This window comes from Salmo salar, chromosome 18 (assembly GCF_965601325.2).
Source record: "Salmo salar chromosome 18, fSalSal1, whole genome shotgun sequence".
NCBI classification, from domain to species: domain Eukaryota; kingdom Metazoa; phylum Chordata; class Actinopteri; order Salmoniformes; family Salmonidae; genus Salmo; species Salmo salar.
In genome coordinates this window covers 19704763-19731372 of record NC_138308.1, presented here as the reverse complement: position 1 = coordinate 19731372, position 26610 = coordinate 19704763, and the positions used below count along the sequence as shown (strand labels likewise).

The window sequence follows — 26610 nt, the reverse complement described above, 5'->3', positions numbered from 1 at the left end:
GTAGCAATGCTGGTTAATTGTGCCTTGAATTCTAAATAAATCACTGACAGTGTCACCAGCAAAGCAGCCCCACACCATCACATCTCCTGCATGCTTCACGGTGGGAACCACACATGCGGAGATCATCCGTTCACCTACTCTGCGTCTCACAAAGACACAACGGTTGGAACCAAAAATCTCAAATTTGGACTCATCAGACCAAAGGACAGATTTCCACCGGTCTAATGTCCATTGCTCGTGTTTCTTGGGCCAAGCAGGTCTCTTATTCTTATTGGTGTCTTTTAGTATTGGTTTCCTTGCAGCAATTTGACCATGAAGGCCTGATTCATGCAGTCTCCTCTGAACAGTTGATGTTGAGATGTGTCTGTTACTTATTTGGGCTGCAATCTGAGGTACAATTAATTGCCGATTTCTGAGGCTGGTTACTCTAAGGAAGTTATCCTCTGCAGCAGAGGTAACTCTGCTTCTTCCTTTCCTGTGGCGGTCTTTATGATTGCCAGTTTAATCATAGCGCTTGATGGTTTTTGTGACTGCGCTTGAAGAAACTTTTGAAGTTCTTGACATTTTCCAGATTGACTGACCTTCATGTCTTAAAGTAATGATGGTATTTTGTTTCTCTTTGCTTATTTGAGCTGCTCTTGCCATAATATGGACTTGGTCTTATAGCAAATAGGGCTATCTTCTGTAAGCCACCCCTACCTTGTCACAACACAACTGATTGGCTCAACGCATTAAGAAGGAAATAAATTCCACAAATTAACTTTTAACAAGGCATACCTGTTAATTGAAATACATTCCAGGTGACTACCTCATGAAGCTGGTTGAGAGAATACCAAGATTGTGCAAAGCTCTCATCAAGGCAAAGGGTGACTACTTTGAGGAATCTCAAATATAAAATATATTTTGATTTGTTTAACACTTTTTTGATTTCTACGTTTCCATATGTGTTATTTCATAGTTTTGATGTCTTCACTATTATTATGTAGAAAATAGTCAAAATAAAGAAAAACCTGTGAATAAGTAGGTATGTGTTAACTTTTTACTGGTAATGTATATTGGACTCATCATTATATTGTTGAAAAGAGGAGATTCTGAGCTTTGCAACAATATCCAATGTGTGCAACCAATCTCAGAATTTAGTGCAGCAGAGCTTGTTCAAACGGAAGTGTCACTGATCGGCTGTTTAGAGAAAATCAACCCTGAAGTGTGTTATTCATTTTCAGGAAATGCACTGACGGCTTGTAGGCTATTTGATCAGTAGATTAATTGCTGCAAATTTGAGCAGAATAAAGGAGAAGACATTTTTTCTTCTTACATTTGAAATGAAATAAATGTTTGTTAAGAGCAGCTGGCCGACTCGTGTGTTCACTGCATGCTGCCAAAACAGGAAGTGAAATATCCTTTTTCAACAGTACTGTGTATGCTATCACTGAGATGGTGTGAAGATGTCATAAAACAATATTAACATAAGTTTCTGTTGTTTCTGTAAAAGTTTCTGTTGTGCCAAAACACCAACAAAGACATCACAAGATCTGAATGTTTCAAAATGGTGTCTCCTCGTTCATCTCAGGCGAATGCATTTGACCTCCTCGGTCACCGGCATGGAGGACGTCCGGATGTCTGTCTCATCCACAGTCTTACTGGGAGCATAGGTGGACCTCCAGCGCAGCAGCACAATCCTTTTCAGGTATTTGACCGTGTTGTTCTTGACACTGACAAAGCAGAAGGTGTTTATCATGCTGTTGCTCATGGCGATGCACTCAATAATGTAGAAGGCCACCAGGGAGTTCCTCTGGCGGGAGATGAGCGTTGGGTGGAAGTCGCGTAGGATGGTGAAGCCGTAATATGGTGCCCAGCACAGAATGTATGATGTCAGGATCCCGATCAGGACCATGACTGTCTTCCGCCGACAACGCAACCTCTTCCGGATCTGCTCCGTCTGGAAGCCCGGGACACTCTTGAACCAGAGCTCACGGGAGATCCGTGCGTAACATATCGCCATGACAAAAACGGGCCCAAGGAACTCCAGGGCAAATATAAACAGGAAGTAGGAGCGGTAGTAGGCCTGCTGGTCCACAGGCCAGATCTGGGCACAGAAGGTCTTGTGGGTGTTCTGAGAGGTGCTGGCACCGCCATGAGGGTACATGGTCTCGGAGGCAAAGTAGGCAGAAGGGATGGAGATAAGGATAGGTACGACCCAGACACCAGTGATCAGACAGTAGGCCGTCTGGTACTTCATACGAGGCCTCAGAGGATGGACGATGGCCATGTACCTGAGGACAGAGGAGAGGGTGTATTAAGGTACATAAAAACTAGCAGAAAGGATATTTTTGTCAGTATATATTTTCATCAGGCTACTAGGACACATGCAAATGAAAAGTATACTCTCGCTAGTCCTTTCAATTTAACCAAGGTGCATGACATTATGAGCGAACCAATCCTAGTGGGATCTATAAACAATTTTGAGCTGCTCCTGTAGGAACAAACAAAAATTCCAATGAAAATATATTAACAGTTTTCCATGCTCCACCTAGAGTGGTTGAATATCTTTAGTAGATGAAATCAAAGTTTATTTGTCACGTGCACTGAATACAACAGGTGTAGACCTTACAATGAAATGCTTACTTACAGGCTCTAACCAATAGTGCAAAAAAGGTATTAGGTGAACAATAGGTAGGTAAAGAAATAAAACAACAGTAAAAAGACAGGCTATATACAGTAGCGAGGCTATACAAGTAGCGAGGCTACATACAGACACCGGTTAGTCAGGCTGATTGAGGTAGTATGTACATGTAAATATGGTTAAAGTGACTATGCATAAATGATGAACAGAGAGTAGCAGTAGCATAAAAGAGGGGTTGGCGGGTGGTGGGTGGGACACAATGCAGATAGCCCGGTTAGCCATGAGGGTACATGGTCACGGAGGCAAAGTAGGCAGAAGGGATGGAGATGAGGATGGTTGGTTGGGCCAATTGAGGTAGTATGTACATGAATGTACGTGGGGGGGCACACAATGCAAATATTCCGGGTAGCCATTTGATTACCTGTTCAGGAGTCTTATCGATTGGGGGTAAAAACTGTTGAGATGCCTTTTTGTCCTAGACTTGGCACTCCGGTACCGCTTGCCATGCAGTAGTAGAGAGAACAGTCTATGACTGGGGTGGCTGGGGTCTTTGACAATTTTTAGGGCCTTCCTCTGACACCGCCTGGTGTAGAGGTCCTGGATAGCAGGCAGCTTAGTCCCAATGATGTACTGGGCCGTACGCACTACCCTCTGTAGTGCCTTGCGGTCAGAGGCCGAGCAGTTGCCGTACCAGGCAGTGATGCAACCAGTCAGGATGCTCTCGATGTTGCAGCTGTAGAACCTTTTGAGGATCTCAGGACCCATGCCAAATCATTTTAGTTTCCTGAGGGGGAATAGGCTTTGTCGTTCCCTCATCATGACTGTCTTGGTGTGTTTGGACCATTCTAGTTTGTTGTTGATGTGGACACCAAGGAACATTAAGCTCTCAACCTGCTCCACTACAGCCCCGTCGATGAGAATGGGGGTGTGCTCGGTCCTCCTTTTCCTGTAGTCCACAATAATCTCCTTAGTCTTGGTTACGTTGAGGGATAGGTTGTTATTCTGGCACCACTCGGCGAAGTCTCTGACTTCCTCCCTATAGGCTGTCTCGTCATTGTCGGTGATCAGGGCTACCACTGTGGTGTCGTCTGCAAACTTAATGATGGTGTTGGAGTCATGCCTGGCCATGCAGTCGTGGGTGAACAGGGAGTACAGGAGGGGACTGAGCACGCACCCCTGGGGAGCACCAGTGTTGAGGATCAGCATAGCAGATGTGTTGCTACCTACCCTCACCATCTGGGGGCGGCCTGTCAGGAAGTCCAGGATCCAGTTGCAGAAGGAGGTGTTTAGTCCCAGTATCCTTAGCTTAGTGATGAGCTTTGAGGGTACTATGGTGTTGAACACTGAGCTGTAGTCAATGAATAGCATTCTCACATAAGTGTTCCTTTTGACCAGGTGGGAAAGGGCAGTGTGGAGTGCAATAGAGATTGCATCCTCTGTAGATCTGTTTGGGCGGTATGCAAATTGGAGTGGGTCTAGGGTTTCTGGGATAATGGTGTTGATGTGAGCCATTACCAACCTTTCAAAGCACTTCATGGCTACAGACGTGAGTGCTACGGGTCTGTAGTCATTTAGGCAGGTTGCCTTTGTGTTCTTGGGCACAGGGACTATGGTGGTCTGCTTGAAACATGTTGGTATTACAGACTTAATCAGGGACATGTTGAAAATGTCGGTGAAGACACCTGCCAGTTGGTCAGCACATGCCCGGAGCACACGTCCTGGTAATCCGTCTGGCCCCACAGCCTTGTGTATGTTGACCTGTTTAAAGGTCTTACTCACGTCAGCTACGGAGAGTGTGATCACACAGTTGTCCAGAACTGCTGATGCTCTCATGCATGCCTCAGTGTTGCTTGCCTCAAAGCGAGTATAGAAGTGATTTAGCTCATCTGGTAGGCTCGTGTCACTGGGCAGCTCGCGGCTGTGCTTCCCTTTGTAGTCTGTAATAGTTTGCAAGCCCTGCCACATAAGACGATCCTCGGAGCCGGTGTAGTACGATTCAATCTTAGCCTTGTAATAACACTTTGCCTGTTTGATGGCTCGTCGCAGGGATTAGCAGGATTTCTTGTAAGCTTCCGGGTTAGAGTCCCACACCTTGAAAGCGGCAGCTCTACCCTTTAGCTCAGTGCAAATGTTGCCTGTAATCCATGGCTTCTGGTTGGGGTATGTACGTACAGTCACTGTGGGGACGACGTCCTCGATGCACTTATTGATAAAGCCAGTAAGTTATGTGGTGTACTCCTCAATGCCATCGGAAGAATCCCGGAACATGTTCCAGTCTGTGATAGCAAAACAGTCCTGTAGTTTAGCATCTGCTTCATCTGATCACTTTTTTATAGACCGAGTCACTGGTGCTTCCTGCTTTAATTTTTGCTTGTAAGCAGGAATCAGGAGGATAGAGTTGTGGTCGGATTTACCAAATGGAGGGCGAGGGAGAGCTTTGTAGGTGTTTCTGTGTGTGGAGTACAGGTGATATAGAATTTTTTCCCCTCTGGTTGCACATTTAACATGTTGATGGAAATTTGGTAGAACTGATTTAAGTTTCCCAGCATCAAAGTCTCCGGCCACTAGGAGTGCTGCCTCTGGGTGAGTGGTTCCCTGTTTGCTTATTTCCTTATACAGCTGATTGAGTGCGGTCTTAGTGCCAGCATCTGTCTGTGGTGGTAAAGACCCCCCCCCCCCCCCCCCCCCCCCGTCTTACCGGAGTGTGTTGTTCTATCTTGCCGGTGCAGCATGCATCCCGCTAGCTGAATAGCCATGTCGTCATTCAGCCATGATTCCGTGAAACATAGGATATTACAGTTTTTGATGTCCCGTTGGTAGGATATTCGTGATCGTACCTCGTCAGGCTATCAGCCAGGGTAAATAGGGTAAATGCTCCTTTGATGGTACAATCAAACCTTTGCTTATTCCAATATGGTCAATCTCCACTCTATCTTCCAGGAAAAACTTAAGCTGGGCTATTAGTACATTTCAAACAGCCTTGTCATAATTTAGGGTTGGGTAGGTTACTTTCTAAATGTAATCCGTTAGTTACTTGCCCGAAATTGTAATCAATAACATAACCTGATTACTTTCAGTTACTTTTAGATTAAATTCCCCTTAATTGCACACAGAGTGAGTACATGCAACACAGGCTGTAACAAAACAAAATGTGGAAAAAGTTAAGGGGTGTGAATACTTTCTGAAGGCACTGTATTATCCTACTCTGCTGTGTTGCTCTCATGGAATGCTATGCTTTGAGCACTACCGAAAAGTGCTATTTGCATGTGAAAAATGTATACCATATGCTGCATTTGCTATAGGCCAATAGTTTTTTCTATTGTTATTATAATTTTTTGGGCCCTCCAAAAGTAAACTTTGCTGTTACCGTTCAAAAGTTTGGGGTCACTTTGAAATGTCCTTGTTTTTGAAAGAAAAGCATTTTTTTGTCCATTAAAATAACATAAAATTGATCAGAAATACAGTGTAAACATTGTCAATGTTGTGATGGTTGCTGATAATGCACAGAGGCCCAGTATCAGCAACCATCACTCCTGAGTTCCAATGGCACGTTGTGTTAGCATAATCCAAGTTCATGATTTTAAAAGGATAATTGATCATTAGAAAACCCTTTTGCAATTATGTTAACGGTAGTGTATTCTACACACATTTTACATACATGGCCCTTTTTTACAATAATTACATAGCAAGAATAATGGTATTTGATATTTTGATATATGTTACATCTAGATAGATAGTACTTATACTGTCTATACTTATATTATAAATCATGTTTTTGGTCAAAATGAGCTTTTAAACCCACCTCTCATCTATTCTCATTCCATCCCATCTATCTTTGTAAACCACCCTCTTATGATTTCCATGTGTCATATATTTTTCTACTGTGCTATGATGTTTCACATAAATTCTGAACCTGTCTAATTGCATAGTATACTGTATACAGATTGTAAGTTAAAGATTTAAAAAATTGCTAAAATTATTGTTATATTGTTGATTGATTGACGATGGTTTTCCAAATTCCCCAACAGTGCTATTGCAGGATTAATTTTTTATATATTCCCGTACCTGTAACCAGAAAATAAGTGATCAAATGATCAAATGATTCTATCCCTCTGTTTTGAATCAAGCGTTGTTTTGCGTATCAGTTCATAAACCAGGTGCCATGGAATCGGCACATCGAAAATCTCTTACCAGCTATTTTGTAACCTGTATGGTGTCGCGGTCAACATTTTGGTCCTCAAGTAAAAATCGGATATATTTTTTTATTCATGTTTTTTTTGTGTGCTAATTTTGCCAAACAAACATGTTCCCTACCTTCTCCCCCTTCCACTTGCCTCCTCCATTTTTGCAGTAATGCCGCAATCAGTTGGTTGTAATTTTGGAGAGAGCAAACATTTCCATATACAGTATGTTTGTTAACTTCACATGTGACATAACTCCACCTTTCCTATTCATAATATTTAACAAAGATAATTACTTCAAAAAATTGGATTTCCATAAATAATGTTTTTTTTTTATCAATTACTATATTTGAAATTAACCATATAATTTGTTATATTATTTGTTCTGTGTTGTCTGGAGGATGAAACTGGAATTGCAACCAGCTTTGAATGTCTTGTTTTAGAAAGGGCGATATTGTGAAAAAGGTTCCATTTTCAATTAACTGAAAGTGACAATTTTTGAACAAGGGATGAGACATTCTTACTAATCTACTGGAGAACCAGTTCGGGTCTAAGTATAACTTTTGTATGACTGATGCTTTTAGTGAGAGGTTTAACACTTTAATATTTAGTCATTTTTGCCACCCAAACTCATTTTTCTTATATAAATAAGCCCGTTTTATTTTGTCTGGCTTGCCATTCCAAATAAAGTGAAATATTTTTGGCTCAAATAATTTGAAAGACAAATCGTTCGGCGTAGACAGTGCCATAAGTAAATAGGTAAACCGGGATATGACTAAATAATTACTCAGGGTGATTTTTCCACAAATAGACAGGTATTTATCTCTCCATGGTAGCAAGAGCTTATCTATTTTGGCTAACTTTCTGTAAAAATTTGTTGTAGTAAGTTCCTTTATTTCGTTAGGGATATGAATACCGAGTATGTCCACTTCACCGTCAGACCATTTTATTGGTAAACTACACAGAAACCTAAAAGTTGTATTTTTTAGCGATCCAATGCGTAATATGGTACACTTTATCATAGTTTGATTGTAATCCAGATCCACATTGAGGCTGTGCAGGGATCCAGATTGCGGATTTAAGAAGAAATTTATGTCATCAGCTGTAACGGTCGTCGTATGTAGTAGACCAAGGCGCAGCGGGTTGAGTGCTCATTTTAACTTTTATTGAACACTTAACTAACAAGAAAACGAACCGACGCACAGTATTGCAGGCTAAACACAGCAGTGCAAAAACAATTACCCCCAAAACCCATTACAAAAACACCATATAGGACCTTATAGGACCTTCAATCAGAGGCAACGAGGAACAGCTGCCTCCAATTGAAGGTCAAACCAATAACCCTAAACATAGAACTAGAAAGACTAGACCAGAACATAGAAATATACTAACATAGAACATAACCAAAAACCACAGAACACTCTAAACAATCCCCCTCTACATAAACACATAGCCCAACAAACCCCGAAACACTCTAAACAAATACCCCTGCCACGTCCTGACCAAACTACAATAACAAATAACCCCTTATACTGGTCAGGATGTGACATCAGCATACAATGACACCTTTGTTTTTAAGCCCTGTATTTCTAGGCCCTCTATATATTTTTTGTTGAATATGATTTTAAATAGCTAACATTTTGATGGCCATAATAAACAGATATGCCGATAGTGGACAACCTTGTTTTACTCCAAGGGTCTTGCACCGAGGGTCAGAATAAAGACCCTCTGTGAAATTTTGGGAAAAAGTGGATCCTTGCCTTTTGGCTGATCCATTTGTGGTTTCAGGGTGGGTGAAAACAGATTTGGGTGCTGTGGAGTCAGTGAAGGTATCCAGAAGTGGTCTTATATAAATAGTTTGTGTTTTTGCTGGTCAGAGGGCACAGGCGCTTCACGTTAAACGAATGGGGAAAAGAGATGAGAATTGTTTTGCTCTCAAGAAAAGGGTGCCATTGAAATGACTGATTACGGGGTAGCGGTGATGCTCGTCATTTAGTGCGATGCAGACAGAGGGGTGTGAGTGGTGAAACAGAAAATTCATTGTCTGTTCCTTTGAGTTTTGATGTTGAGTCTTTGCCCGACAAAGGCATGTTAGGATACATAAGTTATCCCATACAAGCTTTTGTGCCAAATACATTACATTGTTACAGGTGTCAAGCTTATGGGCATGTGGCAGCAGTGTGTAGGAGGAAGGTCCCTACTGTAGCTGTGAGAAGTGTGCAGAAGGGCATGAGACAAAGGAATGTGTAGCATTGGGGAAAGTAATGGTATGTGTTAATTGTAGGGGTGACCATGGGCTGGGGATCAGAAATGTCCAGTGCGAGAGAGCAAGGTTGAGGTCCCAGGGTTAGACTAGTGCAGAAGTTATATGCTGAGGCAGTGAAGAAAGTAGATGTCACGACTTCTTCTGAATTCGGTTCCTCTCCTTGTTCGGGCGGTGTTCGGCGGTCGACGTCACCGGTCTTCTAGCCATCGCCAGTCCATTTTTCATTTTCCAATTGTTTTATCTTGTTTTCCCACACACCTGGTTTTCATTCCCTCATTACGTGTTGTGTATTTAACCCTCTTCTCCCCCCATGTCTTTGTGTAGTATTGTTTGTTTGTAAGTGCTTGTGCACATGTGGACTAGTGCGTGTCGGGTTTTGTACCCAAGTTGTTATTTTCTTGATGCCGTTGGTTTTGGAATTAAACTGCTCTGGCTATTACCTAGTTCTGCTCTCCTGCGTCTGACTTCCCTTCCACCAGTTACGCACCCGAATATGGAGTCAGCAGGAGCAGGTGCCCCTGGTATGGAGATCGAGGAGCGTGTCCAGGAACACACAGTGATGCTCCACCATCTCGGCGCTGCCATGGACCGCGTCGTCCAAGCTATGGACCGCTGGGAGAGATGGAGAGTTCATCCAGCACCTCCACCAGCACAACAAGGGCCTCCACAATTCACTCCCCCTGCACTTCCCCTCCCCCGGTTCTAGTGGGATTCGCCTCACCTTCCCCGGGGAGTACGATGAGACGGCTGCCCACTGCCAGGGTTTCCTGTTGCAGATGGAGTTATACCTGGCAACCGTCCACCCGGCTCTTTCGGGACGTGAGAGGGTGTCCGCCCTCATCTCATGCCTCTCGGGGAAAGCCCTGGAGTGGGCCAGCGCCGTGTGAGTGGAAGGATATGCGGTGCTGGACCACTTTGAGTAGTTCACCCGTCGTTTCCGGGCAGTCTTCGACCACCCGCCCGAGGGCAGAGCGGCGGGTGAACGTCTTTTCCACCTGCGGCAGGGGATGAAGAGTGCACAGGAGTTCGCTTTGGACTTTCAGACCCTGGCCTCCGGAGCGGGATGGAACGACAGGGCCCTGATCGACCACTATCGCTGCAGTTTGCGCGAGGAAATTACGTTTTAGTTATGTTTTAGCCTACTTGTAACTCTACTATGTATAACCTTTACATATTAGTTAGATTACTTGTACACTTGTGAAATTATATGAAAGTTTTGATTCTGAAGTGTTTACTTGTTTAATTGTTAACTTAAAACTATTATTCAAGTGGAACAGTGTCAATGTTGATTAATCACAGCTCACAATTCGGCAGTAAAGCGGATAAGGGAATCTGCCACTAATTTGTCTGTGTTGTATTCTCAGATTAACATTAACTTACTTTTCGTACAGTTGTAAACTCTTTTATTAGTTTTATTTGATTGTCACTCTTTTTTCAGGATATCAGCCATGTGAACCCATTTTGCAGCTGATAATGGCGTGCAATGCCAGTACAGCCATAAGCCTACAGCAGTGGTTTTCCAGCCCTTTAGTACCCCAACAGCACATTTTTGTTGCAGGCCCAGACAAACATACCTGATTCAACTCATTGAGAGTCTGATGATTAGTTGACAAGTTGAATCAGGTGTGCTTGTCTGGGAATACAATAAAAATGTGTACTGTTGGGGGTACTTGAGCACCGGACCACTGGCCCTACAGTATGATGGCATTAGCGCAGAGTTTCCCAAACTCTGTCCTCAGGACCCCAAGGGGTGCACGTTTTGGTTTTTGCACTAACACTACCCAGCTGATTCAAATTATCCAAGCTTGATCTTTATCCACCGCACCTGCTGTCTCGACCTCAATGCTCGGCTATAAAAAGCAAACTGACATTTACTCCTGAGGTACTGACCTGTTGCACATTCTACAACCAATGATTATTATTTGATCCTGCTAGTCATCTATGAACGTTTGCACATCTTGAAGAACAATCTGGCCTTAAATTACCATGTACTTTTATAATCTCCACCTGGCACAGCCAGAAGAGGACTAGCCACTCCTTAGAGCCTGGATCCTGTCTAGGTTTCTTCCTAGGTTCCTGCCTTTCTAGGGAGTTTTTCCTAGCCTGCTTCTACATCTGCATTGCTTGCTGTTTGGGGTTTTATGCTGGGTTTCTATATAGCATTGTGTGACATATGCAAATGTAAAAAAGGGCTTTATAAATACATTTGATTGATTGATGATTAGTTGATTATTTGAATCAGCTCAGCTGTGTAGTGCTAAGGCAAAAGCCAAAACGTGCACCCCTTCGAGGACTGAGTTTAGGAAACCCTGAGATTAGCCTTATGGGCATCTGCAATGCACCCCTTGACATTGTGCATCTGAAGCAGGGAATAGCTTAACTCATACATTGTTTACATTTTGTTGAGCTATATGTTCTCATTTTAAAAACGATACCAGTACACGAGGTATTCCCAAACTGAGGTACGCGTAATGGGGCAGTAGCTGTAGGGGGTATGCTAAATAAAAATGTGACTGACAATATATTTTTTTATTAATAAAAAAAAAAATATATATCTCACATTTTCAAACAGTCCGTTTAGATTTTCCAACGGGGCTATACATTTGGGTGACTTTTTTTTCTCGCCTGAGTAGCCTCGTTTCACTGCCAAAAATAAAATTAAACCATCTAGTGTTCATCAAAATAACAACACAATGTCAAATACAGGTAGCCTCCCTCTCGCGGGAATTCCACTAACGGTCCGTATGTAGCCAAACGTAGCTGCTGCTCATTTTTTGCTAAAAAATGGATAAATGGTTAAAAAAAGTAAGGCCCACATCCATAGAGACACATACCAGCTCTACTGGAAGTACTCTTACTACCAGCAGTACTACACCTGCACCTGTCGACGACACAAGTTGTTCTGCTTCCACGAACACTTCCAATGCTAGCATCAGTAATTGTACATTTGTTGTTAGCCCAGCTAGCATGGACACTGACAGTTGGGAATCCGATGCAGCCGAAGAGTTACTGCCCCCTTACCCGGGAAAGCACCGAACAACAGACATGGATGTTGGACCATCGAAGAGATGCAAATATGATGAGAACTACATTGATTTGGGGTTCACTTATATTGAGAGTAGTACCTTTCCTCAGCCACAGTGTGTTATATGTGCAAAAGTACTATCTCACAACTCAATGAAACCTTCACTCTTGCGCAGACATTTAGAAACAAAACATGCCAATTTGAAAAATAAGCCAAGGGAGTTTTTTGAGCAAGAATTAAGATTACTTTCGAGTAGTAAGACATGTATAAAAGCAACAGATACCATTAATAAGAAGGGGCTTGAAGCGTCTTATATGTTGAGCTACTGAGTGGCTAGGACAGGGAAGCCCCATACTATTGTGGAGGAATTAATTCTTCCTGCTGCCGCGGATATGGCTGGGACAATGCTGGGGGAAAAGGCCCAAAAAACTATACAGACAATGACTTCAACAAACAACACTGTTTCATGACACATCAGTGACATGGTAGGAGATGTTTTGAAACAATTACTGCTTCGCATACAAGCCAGTGAATTATATGCGTTACAGCTGGATGAGTGAACAGACGTGGCGGGCCAGGCACAGCTCTTGTTATATGTCCGTTACGTTTATGGGGGGTCGATTAAGGAAGACATCCTCTTCTGCAAACCACTGGGAACCAGGACAACAGGAGAAGATATTTTTAATAAAGTACTGGACAGCTTTGTGACATCAAATGGACTTTGGTGGTCATGAAGTGTTGGTATCTGTACTGATGGTGCAAAAGCCATGACAGGGAGTCATAGTGGAGTGGTAACGCGCATGCAAGCAGTTGCTCCTGACGCCACTTGGGTACACTGCAGCATCCACCGAGAGGCTCTTACTGCCAAAGGAATGTCTGACAGCTTGAAAGACATGTTGGACTCTACAGTGAAGGCCCCTGAACTCTCGTGTATTTTCTGCTGAATGCAATAAAACTTTTACAACATACAGAAGTACGCAGGTTATCAAGGGGCAAAGTATTGACATGTTATTTTGAATATAGACGAGACGAGCTTAAAGTTTTCTTTACTGATCATAATTTTCACTTGTCTGACCGCTTGCATGATGGCAAGTTTCTAACACGACTGGTCTATCTGGGTGATGTTTTTTCTCACCTGAATAATCTGAATCTAGGATTACAGGAACTCACCGCAACTATATTCAATGTGTGGGACAAAATTGAGGCTATGATTAAGAAGTTGGAGCTCTTCTCTGTCTGCATTAACCTGTGGTGAGTTATTCACAATTTTCACAGTTTTATATGTAGTGTCATGACGTTGGCCTGTGGGTAAGGTTTATGACCCCCCCCCCCATAAATACCTTTTACCACTTCCCCTCTCTGAATCTACTGAAGGACTTGAATAGCCTGTGTTAAATATAGAGAGTCTGGGAACATCAAACAAATGGGGAAAGGTACCACATATTTTGTTAATAAAACCAGTTGGAAATATGCTTGGGAACGTAATGAGTATGTATGTCAGTTCGGTTGTCATCTGAGACATTATGACTGATGACAGGACGACATAAACTGTATCTGAGAAAGTATACGCCCTCTAGTTATCAGAGTCACATGGAATTGTTATGCAATTGAAATGTTTGATATTGAAAATGTTTGTTAGGAGATGAAATGTAATTTTAGCTTCCGAATGAGAGATTTGGGTTTTCATAAGGAAAGTGTCTGCAGCCTCTACGTTAGAAGGACACACATGTCAAGTACAGAACTAAGCCAACCTCGGCGTGAGCTCTGGTATGAACTGGTATGAACTTTGAGCTTATTCACTACAGAAGTGCTACTTCCTAGCCGTTGAGTTACGTGGGCTAGGAAAGGACGGACGACGGATCCAGTCTAACAACCAGACGAAGATACCACCACGTATCCAAATGACCACCATTGACATTCTTCCGGCCAGGAAGATCTGTTGGCCAACCCGGCCAGCATCTACGACCAATCTACCGAAGCGCAGCTCAGAGTAAATATTTATTGCATTTTCCTTTTCCAAATGGGCGGTAATTTAGAATGCATAAGATAATGTATTTACGATAGCATAGCTGCTGTTTCTTTGTTCCTAAATCTTCCCGCTTTTCATTCAAGCCCAACCCCCTTTCCTTTGTGTAACCAGCCATGATACAGGTTCCGTCCACCAGGACGTTTTCTGTATGACGTCATTGTATTCTGTGTATTTGTAATTCTGTGTGATTAGTTAGGTATTTAGTAAATAAATAATTAAACCCAATTTTGTATTGCTGATTCAACTTGTTAGCCAGGGTTCGTGAAGATAGCCAAGAACTTACAACTTTCATTATGAGACTGAAAATAAGACAAGGGTTAATATTGACTGCTATCGAGGTAAAATATTACTAAGTATTTTAAGAGTTTATTCGGAAGATAACAGCTCTATAAACGTTCTTCCGTGGTGCCCCGACTTTCTAGTTAATTACATTTACATGATTAGCTTAATCAGGTAATATTAATTACAGAGAAATCATTTTATAAGTTAGCATGTCATATCACTTAATCCGGCATAGCCAAAGACACGACAGTAGGATGGTTAAATAAAGAGCAAAATTATTGATTATTATTATATTATTATTTGTGCCCTGGTCCTATAAGAGCACTTTGTCACTTCCCACGAGCCGGGTTGTGTCAAAAACACTCATTCTTATGTATAATAAATGTATCGTATAGTGTGTGTGTGGCAGGCTTACAATGATGGCAAAAAACAACATTTGAGTGTGCGCTGAACCTGGTGCTACAGGGGGTACGCAGCTGGAGGTTGAATCTTTGAAGGGGTACGGGACTATAAAACGTTTGGGAACCACTGCAGTAGACAATGTGGCTTATCATTATACTAGATGTTGCACATGCCTTGTGCTGACATGAAATTGTTTTGTGCAAATCCAACCCGTGTAGTTTAGGTGGTGAAATGTCTGGAAACAGGAGAGATGGGATCCTTATCTTAAAACATGCACACAACTACTACTACCACTAAGTTCAATGTGAGATACTTTTTTTCCAGGAGGTCTGAGTGGCACGTGGAACACAGGAGGTTGGTGGCACCTTAATTGAGGAGAACGGGCTCGTGGTAATGGCTGGAGCAGAATAAGTAGAATGGTATCACCCATACAACAATATAGCCAACTATTAAAATATGTTTACAATATCAAACAATAGTCTTTTACATGCTGTTCCAAATTACATGAATATACTGGATTCATACCGATTTTGTGTCATGACAACAAGGTGAAGGTGATCTCTACTCAAATGGCACAACAGAATCATTCAGATTGACCAAAGCACAGCATTTGACAACCATATTGTATAACTGAGGGATGTCCCCTTTCATATCTGGAAAAGAACGAAGTAGTAGAAGTAGAAACTGATGCTGCTGCAGCATTGTTCATCTTCACACTGGGAATCCAGTCGACATCGGTGTCTTGATAGAGGACAGTTGGTAAACCTACAGTACATAAACAAATGAAAAGCACACCTGATTTTAGAATATCACTTCTTCAGGTTACCTATACCATCAGGGCTCCTAATTGTTTGGTTGTGCTTAACTCATTTAGGTGTTTTAGTGTCTTATTTATTTTTATTTTACCAGGTAAGTTGACTGAGAACACATTCTCATTTACAGCAACAACCTGGGGAATAGTTTCAGGGGAGAGGAGGGGGATGAATGAGCCAATTTGAAGCTGGGGATGATTTGGTGACCATGATGGTATGATTGGAATGAGGGACAGATTGGAAATTTAGCCAGGACACCAGGGTTAAGACCCCTACTCTTACGATAAGTGCCAAGGTATCTTTAGTGACCACAGAGAATCAGGACACCCATTTAACGACCCATCCGAAAGACAGCACCATACGCAGGGAAATGTCCCCAATCACTATCCTGGGGCATTTAGACCAGAGGAAAGAGTGCCTCCTACTGGCCCTCCAACACCACTAATAAAGATTAAATCTATTGTTGGGCTGGAACAACCAATAGTCAACACAGCAGGGTGTCCTGTCCCATTGAGGCATTTGTACTGTAATGTCCATACATATCCCCTCTTATAAATAAAGTTCTCAACAAAATATCATTGGGTCAGTGCCACTGGAGTATTTCTGACAATAATGTCCCCCTCCAGGCTCAATGGACCTCATTTTATTGGCCTAGATTACATGGTTACATTCAAGACAAGGTTGTTTTAATTTATCTTTTGTCAGTGTCAGCAGAGTAGGCCTAGGCTACCATTGAATTAAAAATGACTCTGCTAATGTCTCCTGTCAAGTGTGGTAGAAAGTGTGGTAGAAGTGTCTGAAATATTTATCAAAGGCCACATTTTTCTTGTGCAAAGTAAAGAAATGTCTCTGATATAGCCTATAGACATAACTTATGCCACTACATACTCATTAATAACCTAAATTATGACTATCCAAACTACTCATCACATTAGGAATAGTAGCTTTCATTAGTCTGCAAATGCGAGGATAGATGCATGCAATCCTTTGATATAAATGTGTGTTTTTTATGGTGAAACAAATTGCTTCGCAAAAACTTGAAACTCACGCGACACATGCTAATAACTAGACTAAAAGCTATCTGGCTAGATCATTTTGGGTGATGTTGTTAAAACACTGGGTTAACATAGCAGCTAAACTAAACTCGAAATTGATCAGACTTGACTTACCAGTGATTAAATTATCATAGACCCTGTACTGACAGCTGTCTGGGTTCAGGTCTTGACGGGCAAAAAGGTTTCTTCACTTTCAGACAGTTCTTGAGTCTTTTCTCCTTGGTGTCACCAAATGTGTTTCATGATTTCCTGACTTGTTAGAGCAGCCAAATACTGCACAGAAAATGACCGTGGTGATGAATCAACGAGTTTTAGGCACTGTTATCGTTAATGCGATGGTCTTCCAACATGGCCGCCAGGAGGTGATGTACGTCAACTGCAAGCCCTCTATAGAGTAGGGCCACTCCATGGTGAGCAGAGCTGGTAAAATCATTTAGACTCACAGTGGCTTCAAAGTTGTTGTGATATAGTGGAGGATGCAGTCACAACCAAAATATGACGAAACTTATGTAAAGCTACTATTACCATAAGAGTATAAGCAATAACAGTGTGTTATACACTTCTCATACAGTGTTCAGTCAAAGCCCTGGGCAATGAAATGGTAGCTGTAGAAATCAGAATCCATTCAACAAATGGACAACATGTTATCAACTGAAGTCAATATGTACACGATGCTGAGCGTGATTCTAATTAACATTATACATTAAGAGGGCTGAATCGCAGCACACATGGTCATTTATGTCTAGTCGACTGCTGACTGGGTGTAGACATGCACAACATGTTCCCAGAAACAGTTCTAGGTAATTGTTGCATTGTTGTGGATCTCCAAGGAGTACTCCAGAGTCCAGATGGTAATTTGATTGTTGGTTGTATAACACACCCTTGGCATTCACTCAATTCTTATTTCAAAAGCAATTTCCACAAATACTGCTCTAAGATATGTTCAAGAGCTTGCACCACACTTGAATGAAAACAGCCTACTGCCAAAATGCCAATTGTACAACATCCCTTGTTGAGTTGATGGCAAATATAAACAAATGTAACAAATGTTTTTCTCAGCCCTGTAGCTCAGTTGGTAGAGCATGGTGTTTGCAACGCCAGGGTTGTGGGTTTGATTCCCACGGGGGGCCAGCACAGAAAAAAAATGTATGAAATGTAATGTATGCATTCACTACTGTAAGTCGCTCTGGATAAGAGCGTCTGCTAAATGACTAAAATGTAAATGTAAAAAAAAATGGTGTGACCTTTGACTTAGTCTCTTGAAGTGTTTGGGAAGCTACTCTAAAAATATAGCTTACCAAGCTACCAGCTACTTTACAATGAAAGAAGTTAAGCTACCCTTAAGAAAAATATAGTTGACTTAACTAAAGTTACTTTGAAAAATTCTCATATGTAAATCTGAAATGTCAATTACAACAAATTGCAAGACAGATCACTTTGGGGTCATATGTTAACATAATATTGTAATTTAGCCTATTAAACAGAAAATCGATATTTCAAGTGAGAATTAGGCAGCAGGTCTGATGCCAAAAAAGAAAGGAAATTATTGCCTACTTCCTCCATATTTTATTTTTGCAAAAAATGTAGTGTGTTGTTCCAGTAGTTATCTACACCGCTACATAGCAAAACAATAAGTACTTAAAACACTACATACATTTGAATTTAGTTCAACTACCACCAAGAAACTAGTTATATTACTAGTTGCACTACATACAGTTCACTACTCCCCAGCAGTGGTCTCTTGTAAGATACAGTGCCTTCAGAAAGTGTTCAAACTTTTTCAACATTTTGTTGTGTTAAAAACTGGGATTCAAATGGATTTAATTGTCTTTTTTGTCAATGATCTACACAAAATACTCCAATGTCAAAGTGGAAGAAAAATCCTAACGTTTGTAAAAAAAAATAATTTTTTTTTAAGACAAACACTACTATATCTTGATTAGATAGATATTCAACACCCATGTTAGAATCACCTTTGGCAGTGATTACAGCTGTACGTCTTTCTGGGTAAGTCTCCAAGAGCTTTCCTCACCTGGATTCTGCAACATCTGCTCATTATTATTTTCAAAATTCTTCAAGCTTTATAAAATTGGTTGTTGATCATTGCTAGAAAACTATTTTCAGGTCTTGCCATAGATTTTCAAGCAGATTTAAGTCAAAACTGTTACTTGGCCACTAAGGAACATTCACTGTCTTCTTGGATAGAAACTCCAGTGTAGATCTGGCCTTGTGTTTTTGATTATTGTCCTGCTGAAAAGGGAAATAGTCTCCCAGTGTCAGGTGGAAAGCAGACTGAACCAGGTTTTCCTTTACAATTTTGCCTCTCCTTAGCTGCATTCCATGTATTTTTTCACCTGAAAAACTCCCCAGCCCTTAACGATTACAAGCATACCCTAGCTGATGCAGCCACCACTATGCTTGAAAATATGGAGTGTCGTACTCAGTAATGTGTTACATTGGATTTGCCCCAAACATAACACTTTGTATTCAGGACGAAAATGATTTTTTTAGCAGTATTACTTTAGTGCCTTGTTGCAAACAGAATGCATGTTTTGGAATATTTGTACTCTGTACAGGCTTAATTTTTTTCGCTATTTCAATTAGGTTTATATTGTGGAGTAACTACAATTAAACTCTGTAACTGTTTTAAAGTCACCACTGGCCTCATGGTGAAATCACTTAGCGGTTTCCATCCTCTCCAGCAACTGAGTTAGGAAGGATGCCTCTATCTTTGTAGTGACTGGGTATATTGATACAACATCCAAAGTATAGTTCATAACTTCACCATGCTTAAAGGGATATTCAATGTCTGCTTTGTTTTTTCCAATCTACCAATAGATGCCCGTCTTTGCAAGGCCAATTATGAAACGTCAGAAGCTATTTTAAAGACATTTTGTTGGTCCTGGAGTCATGAAATGTTCAAAGTACATCGAGGGGAGTAAAAAAAAAGAAATTGGCTAAAATTGAATTTGCAATGGTTGCTGCTGTGGCTAATTCAGAGGACTATGAATATAGACACAAGCCATTGACATGAACAAAATTGTATACAACATTCTTCTTTCACAATACCGTTTTGATACAGTTTTGGACATAAAATATGGTGTTCAAGCAAAGAAAAAATGAGACTGGTCTTTTTGATGAGGAACAAATAAAGCAGCTAAATGCCGCCTGAGTGTAGTCGATTATTTTCTGTACAGCAGGCTGATCTTTTATTAAAGACGTGCCCCAATAGCTTACTTTCCTCCTCTCTCTTTTAGTTTGTTTAGAAAATATTTGAAAGGTGGAAACTGTATGTAAGAAACTCCATCAAACCAACCTGTGGCTTTCTGGAAAGTTTGTACACTACCGTTCAAAAGTTTGGGGTAATTTAGAAAGTCCTTGTTTTTGAAAGAAAGGCACATTGTTTGTCCATTAAAATATCATCAAAATATCAGACATTGTTAACCTGTTAGGGCTAGGGGGCAGTATTGACACGGCTGGATAAAAAACGTACCCGATTTAATCTGGTTACTACTCCTGCCCAGTAACTAGAATATGCATATAATTATTGGCTTTGGATAGAAAACACCCTTAAGTTTCTAAAACTGTTTGAATGGTGTCTGTGAGTATAACAGAACTCATATGGCAGGCCAAAACCTGAGAAGATTCCATGCAGGAAGTGGCCTGTCTGAAAAGTTGTGTTTCATCTTGGCTCTTTTTATTGAAGACTGAGGATCTTTGCTATAACGTGACACTTCCTACGGCTCCCATAGGCTCTCAGAGCCCGGGAAAAAGCTGAACGATATCGAGGCAGCCTCTGGCTGAAACACTTTATCGCGTTTGGCAAGTGGCCGATCAGAGTACTATGGGCTTAGGCGCATGCCCGAGTCGACCCCATGCTTTATTTTCTTTCGTCTGTTTACCTAAACGCAGATTCCCGGTCGGAATATTATCGTTTTTTTATGAGAAAAATGGCATAAAAATTGATTTTAAACAGCGGTTGACATGCTTCAAAGTACGGTAATGGAATATTTCGAATTTTTTTGTCACGAATTGCGCCATGCTCGTCACCCTTATTTACTCTTTCGGATAGTGTCTTGAACGCACGAACAAAACGCCGCTATTTGGATATAACTATGGATTATTTTGAACCAAACCAACATTTGTTATTGAAGTAGAAGTCCTGGGAGTGCATTCTGACGAAGACAGCAAAGGTAATAACATTTTTCTTATAGTAAATCTGAGTTTGGTGAGTGCCAAACTTGGTGGGTGTCAAAATAGCTAGCCTGTGATGGCCGGGCTATCTACTCAGAATATTGCAAAATGTGCTTTCACCGAAAAGCTATTTTAAAATCGGACACCGCGATTGCACAAAGGAGTTCTGTATCTATAATTCTTAAAATAATTGTTATGCTTTTTGTGAACGTTTATCGTGAGCAATTTAGTAAATTCACCGGCAGTGTTCGGTGGGAATGCTAGTCACATGCTAGTCACATGCTAATGTAAAAAGCTGGTTTTTGATATAAATATGAACTTGATTGAACAAAACATGCATGTATTGTATAACATAATGTCCTAGGGTTGTCATCTGATGAAGATCATCAAAGGATAGTGCTACATTTAGCTGTGGTTTGGGTTTATGTGACATTATATGCTAGCATGAAAAATGGGTGTCTGATTATTTCTGGCTGGGTACTCTGCTGACGTAATCTAATGTTTTGCTTTCGTTGCAAAGCCTTTTTGAAATCGGACAGTGTGGTTAGATTAATGAGAGTCTTGTCTTTAAAATGGTGTAAAATAGTCATATGTTTGAAAAATTGAAGTTTTTGCATTTTTGAGGAATTTGAATAACGTGCCACGGGATTACACTGGCTGTTGAGTAGGTGGGACGAAATCGTCCCACCTAGCCCATAGAGGTTAAATGTTGTAAAGGACTATTGTAGCTGGAAACGGCAGATTTTGTATGGAATATCTACATAGGCGTACAGAAGCCCATTTTCAGCAACCATCACTCCTGTGTTCCAATGGCACGTTGTGTTAGCTAATCCAAGTTTATCATTTGTAAAGGCTAAATGATCATTAGCAAACCCGTTTGCAATTATGTTAGCACAGCTGAAAACTGTTGTTGTAACGAGTGCGCTGAGAGTCAGGAAGCAAGTACAGGAAGTGAGTGTTTTAATAAATAAACACAAAACACAAACAACGCACCGACATGAAACAGAGTCAATAACACCTGAGGAAAGAACCAAGGGGAGTGACAGATGTAGGGAGGATAATCAAGGAGGTGATGGAGTCCAGGTGAGTGTTATGAGGCGCTGATGTGCTTGACGATGGTGACAGGTGTGTGGGATAATCAGCAGCCTGATGACCTTGAGGCCGGAGAGTATATTCGTGACAGTACCCCCTCCCCGACGCGCGGCTCATGCCGCAGGATGCCGACAAAGGGGACAAACCCGGGGATCAGGAGCGGACCGGTCACCCCTGCTGAAGCGCGGGACCCTGTCAAGCCGGCTGAGGCGTGGGAACCTGTCGAGTCGGCTGGGGCGCGGGAACCTGCCAGACCGGCTGAGGCAGGGGAGCCTGGCGATCCGGATGAGGTATGAGAGCCTGACGAGCCGATGGAAGCAGGGGAGCCTGGCGACCCAGCGGAGGCGTGAAAGCCCGATGAGCCGGCTGAGGCAGCGGAGCCTGGCGATCTGGCTGAGGCATGAGAGCCTGGAACGGCCACGGACCCAATGTCATTTACGCTGTCACAAAAAAAACACTGATGCTTCTCTTAGGTGAGGTGTTATTCTGTAACTAGTGCTCTGAGACTCGGGAAGCAAGTACAGGGAGTGAGTGTTTTAGTAAATAAAGAAAACAATAAACACGAAACACAAACAACGCAGCGACATGAAACAGAGTTAATAACACCTGAGGAAAGAACCAAGGGGAGTGACAGATACAGTGAAGGAAAAAAGTATTTGATCCCCTGCTGATTTTGTACGTTTGCCCACTGACAAAGAAATGATCAGTCCATAATTTTAATGGTAGGTTTATTTGAACAGTGAGAGACAGAATAACAACAACAAAAATCCAGAAAAACGCATGTCAAAAATGTTATAAATTGATTTGCATTTTAATGAGGTAAATAAGTATTTGACCCCCTCTCAATCAGAAAGATTTCTGGCTCCCAGGTGTCTTTTATACAGGTAAGGAGCTGAGATTAGGAGCACACTCTTAAAGGGAGTGCTCCTAATCTCAGTTTGTTACCTGTATAAAAGACACCTGTCCACAGAAGCAATCAATCAGATTCCAAACTCTCCACCATGGCCTAGACCAATGAGCTCTCCAAGGATGTCAGGGACAATATTGTAGACCTACACAAGGCTGGAATGGGCGGAATGGTGAGAAGGTGATAACAGTTGGTGTGATTATTCGCAAATGGAAGAAACACAAAAGAACTGTCAATCTCCCTCGGCCTGGGGCTCCATGCAAGATCTCACCTCGTGGAGTTGCAATGATCATGAGAACGGTGAGGAATCAGCCCAGAACTACACGGGAGGATCTTGTCAATGATCACAAGGAAGCTGGGACCATAGTCACCAAGAAAACAATTGGTAACACACTACGCCGTGAAGGACTGAAATCCTGCAGCGCCCGCAAGGTCCCCCTGCTCAAGAAAGCACATATACATGCCCGTCTGAAGTTTGCCAATGAACATCTGAATGATTCAGAGGACAACTGGGTGAAAGTGTTGTGGTCAGATGAGACCAAAATGAGCTCTTTGGCATCAACTCAACTTGCCGTGTTTGGAGGAGTAGGAATGCTGCCTATGACCCCAAGAACACCATACCCACCGTCAAACATGGAGGTGGAAACATTATGCTTTGGGGGTGTTTTTCTGCTAAGGGGACAGGACAACTTCACCGCATCAAAGGGATGATGGACGGGGGCCGTGTACTGTCAAATCTTGGGTGAGAACCTCCTTCCCTCAGCCAGGGCATTGAAAATGGGTCATGGATGGGTATTCCAGCATGACAATGACCCAAAACACACGGCCATGGCAACAAAGGAGTGGCTCAAGAAGAAGCACATGTAGGTCCTGGAGTGGCCTAGCCAGTCTCCAGACCTTAATCCCATAGAAAATCTGTGGAGGGAGCTGAAGGTTCGAGTTGCCAAACGTCAGCCTCGAAACCTTAATGACTTGGAGAAGATCTGCAAAGAGGAGTGGGACAAAATCTCTCCTGAGATGTATGCAAACCTGGTGGCCAACTACAAGAAACGTCTGACCTCTGTGATTGCCAACAAGGGTTTTGCCTCCAAGTACTAAGTCATGTTTTGCAGAGGGGTCAAATACTTATTTCCTCCATTAAAATGCAAATCAATTGATAACATTTTTGACATGCGTTTTTATAGATTTCTTTGTTGTTATTCTGTCTCTCACTGTTCAAATAAACCTACCATTAAAATTATAGACTGATCATTTCTTTGTCAGTGGGCAAACGTACAAAATCAGCAGGGGATCAAATACTTTTTTCCCTCACTGTATAGGGAAGATAATGAGGTCATGAGGTGCTGGTGCGCTTGACAATGGTGACAGGTGTGCAGGATAATCAGCAGCCTGATGACCTAGAGGCCGGAGAGGGAGTATACATGACAGTTGTGCTAATTAAAGAAGCAATAAAACTGGCCTTCTTTAGACTAATTTAGTATCTGGAGCATCAGCATTTGTAGGTTCGATTACAGGCTCAAAATGGCCAGAAACAAAGACCTTTATTCTGAAACTCGTCAGTCTATTCTTGTTCTGAGAAATGAAGGCTATTCCATGCGAGAAATTGCCAAGAAACTGAAGATCTCGTACAACACTGTGTACTACTCTTTTCACAGAACAGAGCAAACAGTCTCTAACCAGAATAGAAATAGGAGTGGGAGGCCCCGGTGCACAACTGAGCATGAGGACAAGAAAGTTAGAGAGTCTAGTTTGAGAAACAGACGCCTCACAAGTCCTCAACTGTCAGCTTCATTAAATAGTACCTGCAAAACACCCGTTTTAACGTCAACAGTGAAGAGGCGACTCCGGGATGCTGGCCTTCTAGGCAGAGTTGCAAAGAAAAAGCCATATCTCAGACTGACCAATAAAAATAAAATATTAAGATGGGCAAAAGAACACAGACACTGGACAGAGGAACTCTGCCTAGAAGGCCAGCATCCCGGAGTCGCCTCTGCGCTGTTGACGTTGAGACTGGTGTTTTGCGGGTACTATTTAATGAAGCTGCAACAAAGGAAGGAAGACACTTACAGGGGACAATTTAGAGACATTGACACTGACTTTGATGGCAGACTATGCTAGCTAAGTCACTTATTGATTGCTACAAGGCTGACACAAGGGGCAAGGTGCCTTCAACAAGATAAAAATCCTGACAAGTGCAAGGCAATTAGTGGACACACGCGCACACACACACCTGTCATTGAAAAACACCAATAAAAGGGGATGAGGCACTAACCCACCTGTCTGCAGCGATAGCCAGCAGTGCGTTAGTGGACACGTAGAGAGACACAGTTCTGATGTAGTTGACGGAGGCACACAGCACCAGGCCATGGTCCCAGGACAACTGCTTCACCACATAGTAATCCACCAGGAACGGGCAGCACACCACTGACACTATGAAGTCAGATATAGCCAGATTAGCTATGAGCAGGTTAGTGAGGTTACGTAGCTTCTTGTACCGTGCCAAAGTAGCGATAAACAGGAAGTTGCCAACACCGCAGACGAGCATAATGCAGATGAGCACCATGGCGATGACGATGGTGGCAATGAAGAAGGCTGTGCCCTGCGTAGTGTCGGGAATCTCGTTGTCTGGAATACCGTAGTCTGTGTCGTAGTTATCCGTAAACGGGTCCAGCTCGCTACTTCCCAGCACGTGGCCAGGGGTCTCAGCGTACACCGCAGCCAGCTGGCTGATGTTGGGATCTCCCATGGTGAATTCACAATAAGTTTTAGGTTTCTTGTTTTAATTTGTGTTTTCTTTCTAAATTATTTCAGTGTCTTCAAGGAACCATTTCAGAAGATGTTTGGGTCATGGTGTCAGTGTCTTGCAGGAACTATGGAGGTGGATGAGGGAGGGTCTTTTGGAGGGTAGAGAAGATCCCACTTGTCACTCAGACAGCCAAGAGAACATCTTCCACTGACCTGCAACACAGTTGTTCTCAACTTAGACTCACAGAGAGACCAGAGAATGTGTGAAAACTCATTAAACATTGATTTCAGAAGCAAACATGCTCCCCGGATCAAATAAGCATGAATAAATGTAGCATCTTGTGGGTGCCCCTGTTGACATTGCAGAGCTGGTAAAATAATCATGAAAACCGCTATAACAATATTTTCTGTTCATCAGTTTTATTATTGGTCAATGACACAGATTCTTGCCCCCAGTCTGCTCTCTATTGAAGAGAAACCCTGGGTTAAGTACCTAACAAGTATGTTGTAAAATTATTCACTTCAATCCACATGAATGGACATTGCGTCAGAGTGATTTGTGGTCAGGAGATAGACAAAGCTGAAAGAGAATTTGCCAATTTACTCTCATTGTTGGAATAATAACGTGGAATATGAGCCAGCTGTAATGACCTGGACACCATCCAACGCACAATAGTGTTATGAAACACTCAGAAAAAAGGCTTAACACTGACTCAATAGACAAGCCCTCCAGAAACAACATCAACACTCTTGGTAAGGGAGAGAGAGTGTGTGTGGAGGGCAGAGGACAGGAAGCAAGTGACAGAGTGGTTGGGGGAAGATAGATAGATAGATAGATAGATAGATAGATAGATAGATAGATAGATAGATAGATAGATAGATAGATAGATAGATAGATAGATAGATAGATAGATAGATAGATAGATAGATAGATAGATAGATAGATAGATAGATAGATAGATAGATAGATAGATAGATAGATAGATAGATAGATAGA

At 42.0% G+C, this 26610-nt stretch overlaps 1 protein-coding gene across 1 annotated transcript; it reads right to left on the bottom strand.

The window, feature by feature from the left end:
* Nucleotides 1-1445: 1445 nt before the first annotated feature.
* Nucleotides 1446-25614, bottom strand: prokr1b (prokineticin receptor 1b). Its single transcript, XM_014154809.3, has 2 exons — nt 25145-25614; nt 1446-2273 (listed from the first exon to the last, which is right to left on the bottom strand). The coding sequence occupies exons 1-2, from the start codon at nt 25612-25614 to the stop codon at nt 1562-1564; spliced, it is 1182 nt and encodes a 393-aa protein (XP_014010284.1). The 3' UTR covers nt 1446-1561.
* Nucleotides 25615-26610: the final 996 nt, after the last annotated feature.

Excerpts from the sequence above, each read along its gene's own strand:
- prokr1b (XM_014154809.3), bottom strand. The coding sequence starts at position 25,614 with ATGGGAGATCCCAACATCAGCCAGCTGGCTGCGGTGTACGCTGAGACC. Across the intron at positions 2,274-25,144 it reads CTGGCTATCGCTGCAGACAG|GTACATGGCCATCGTCCATC; the intron begins GTGGGTTAGTGC and ends CTCTGTCCTCAG.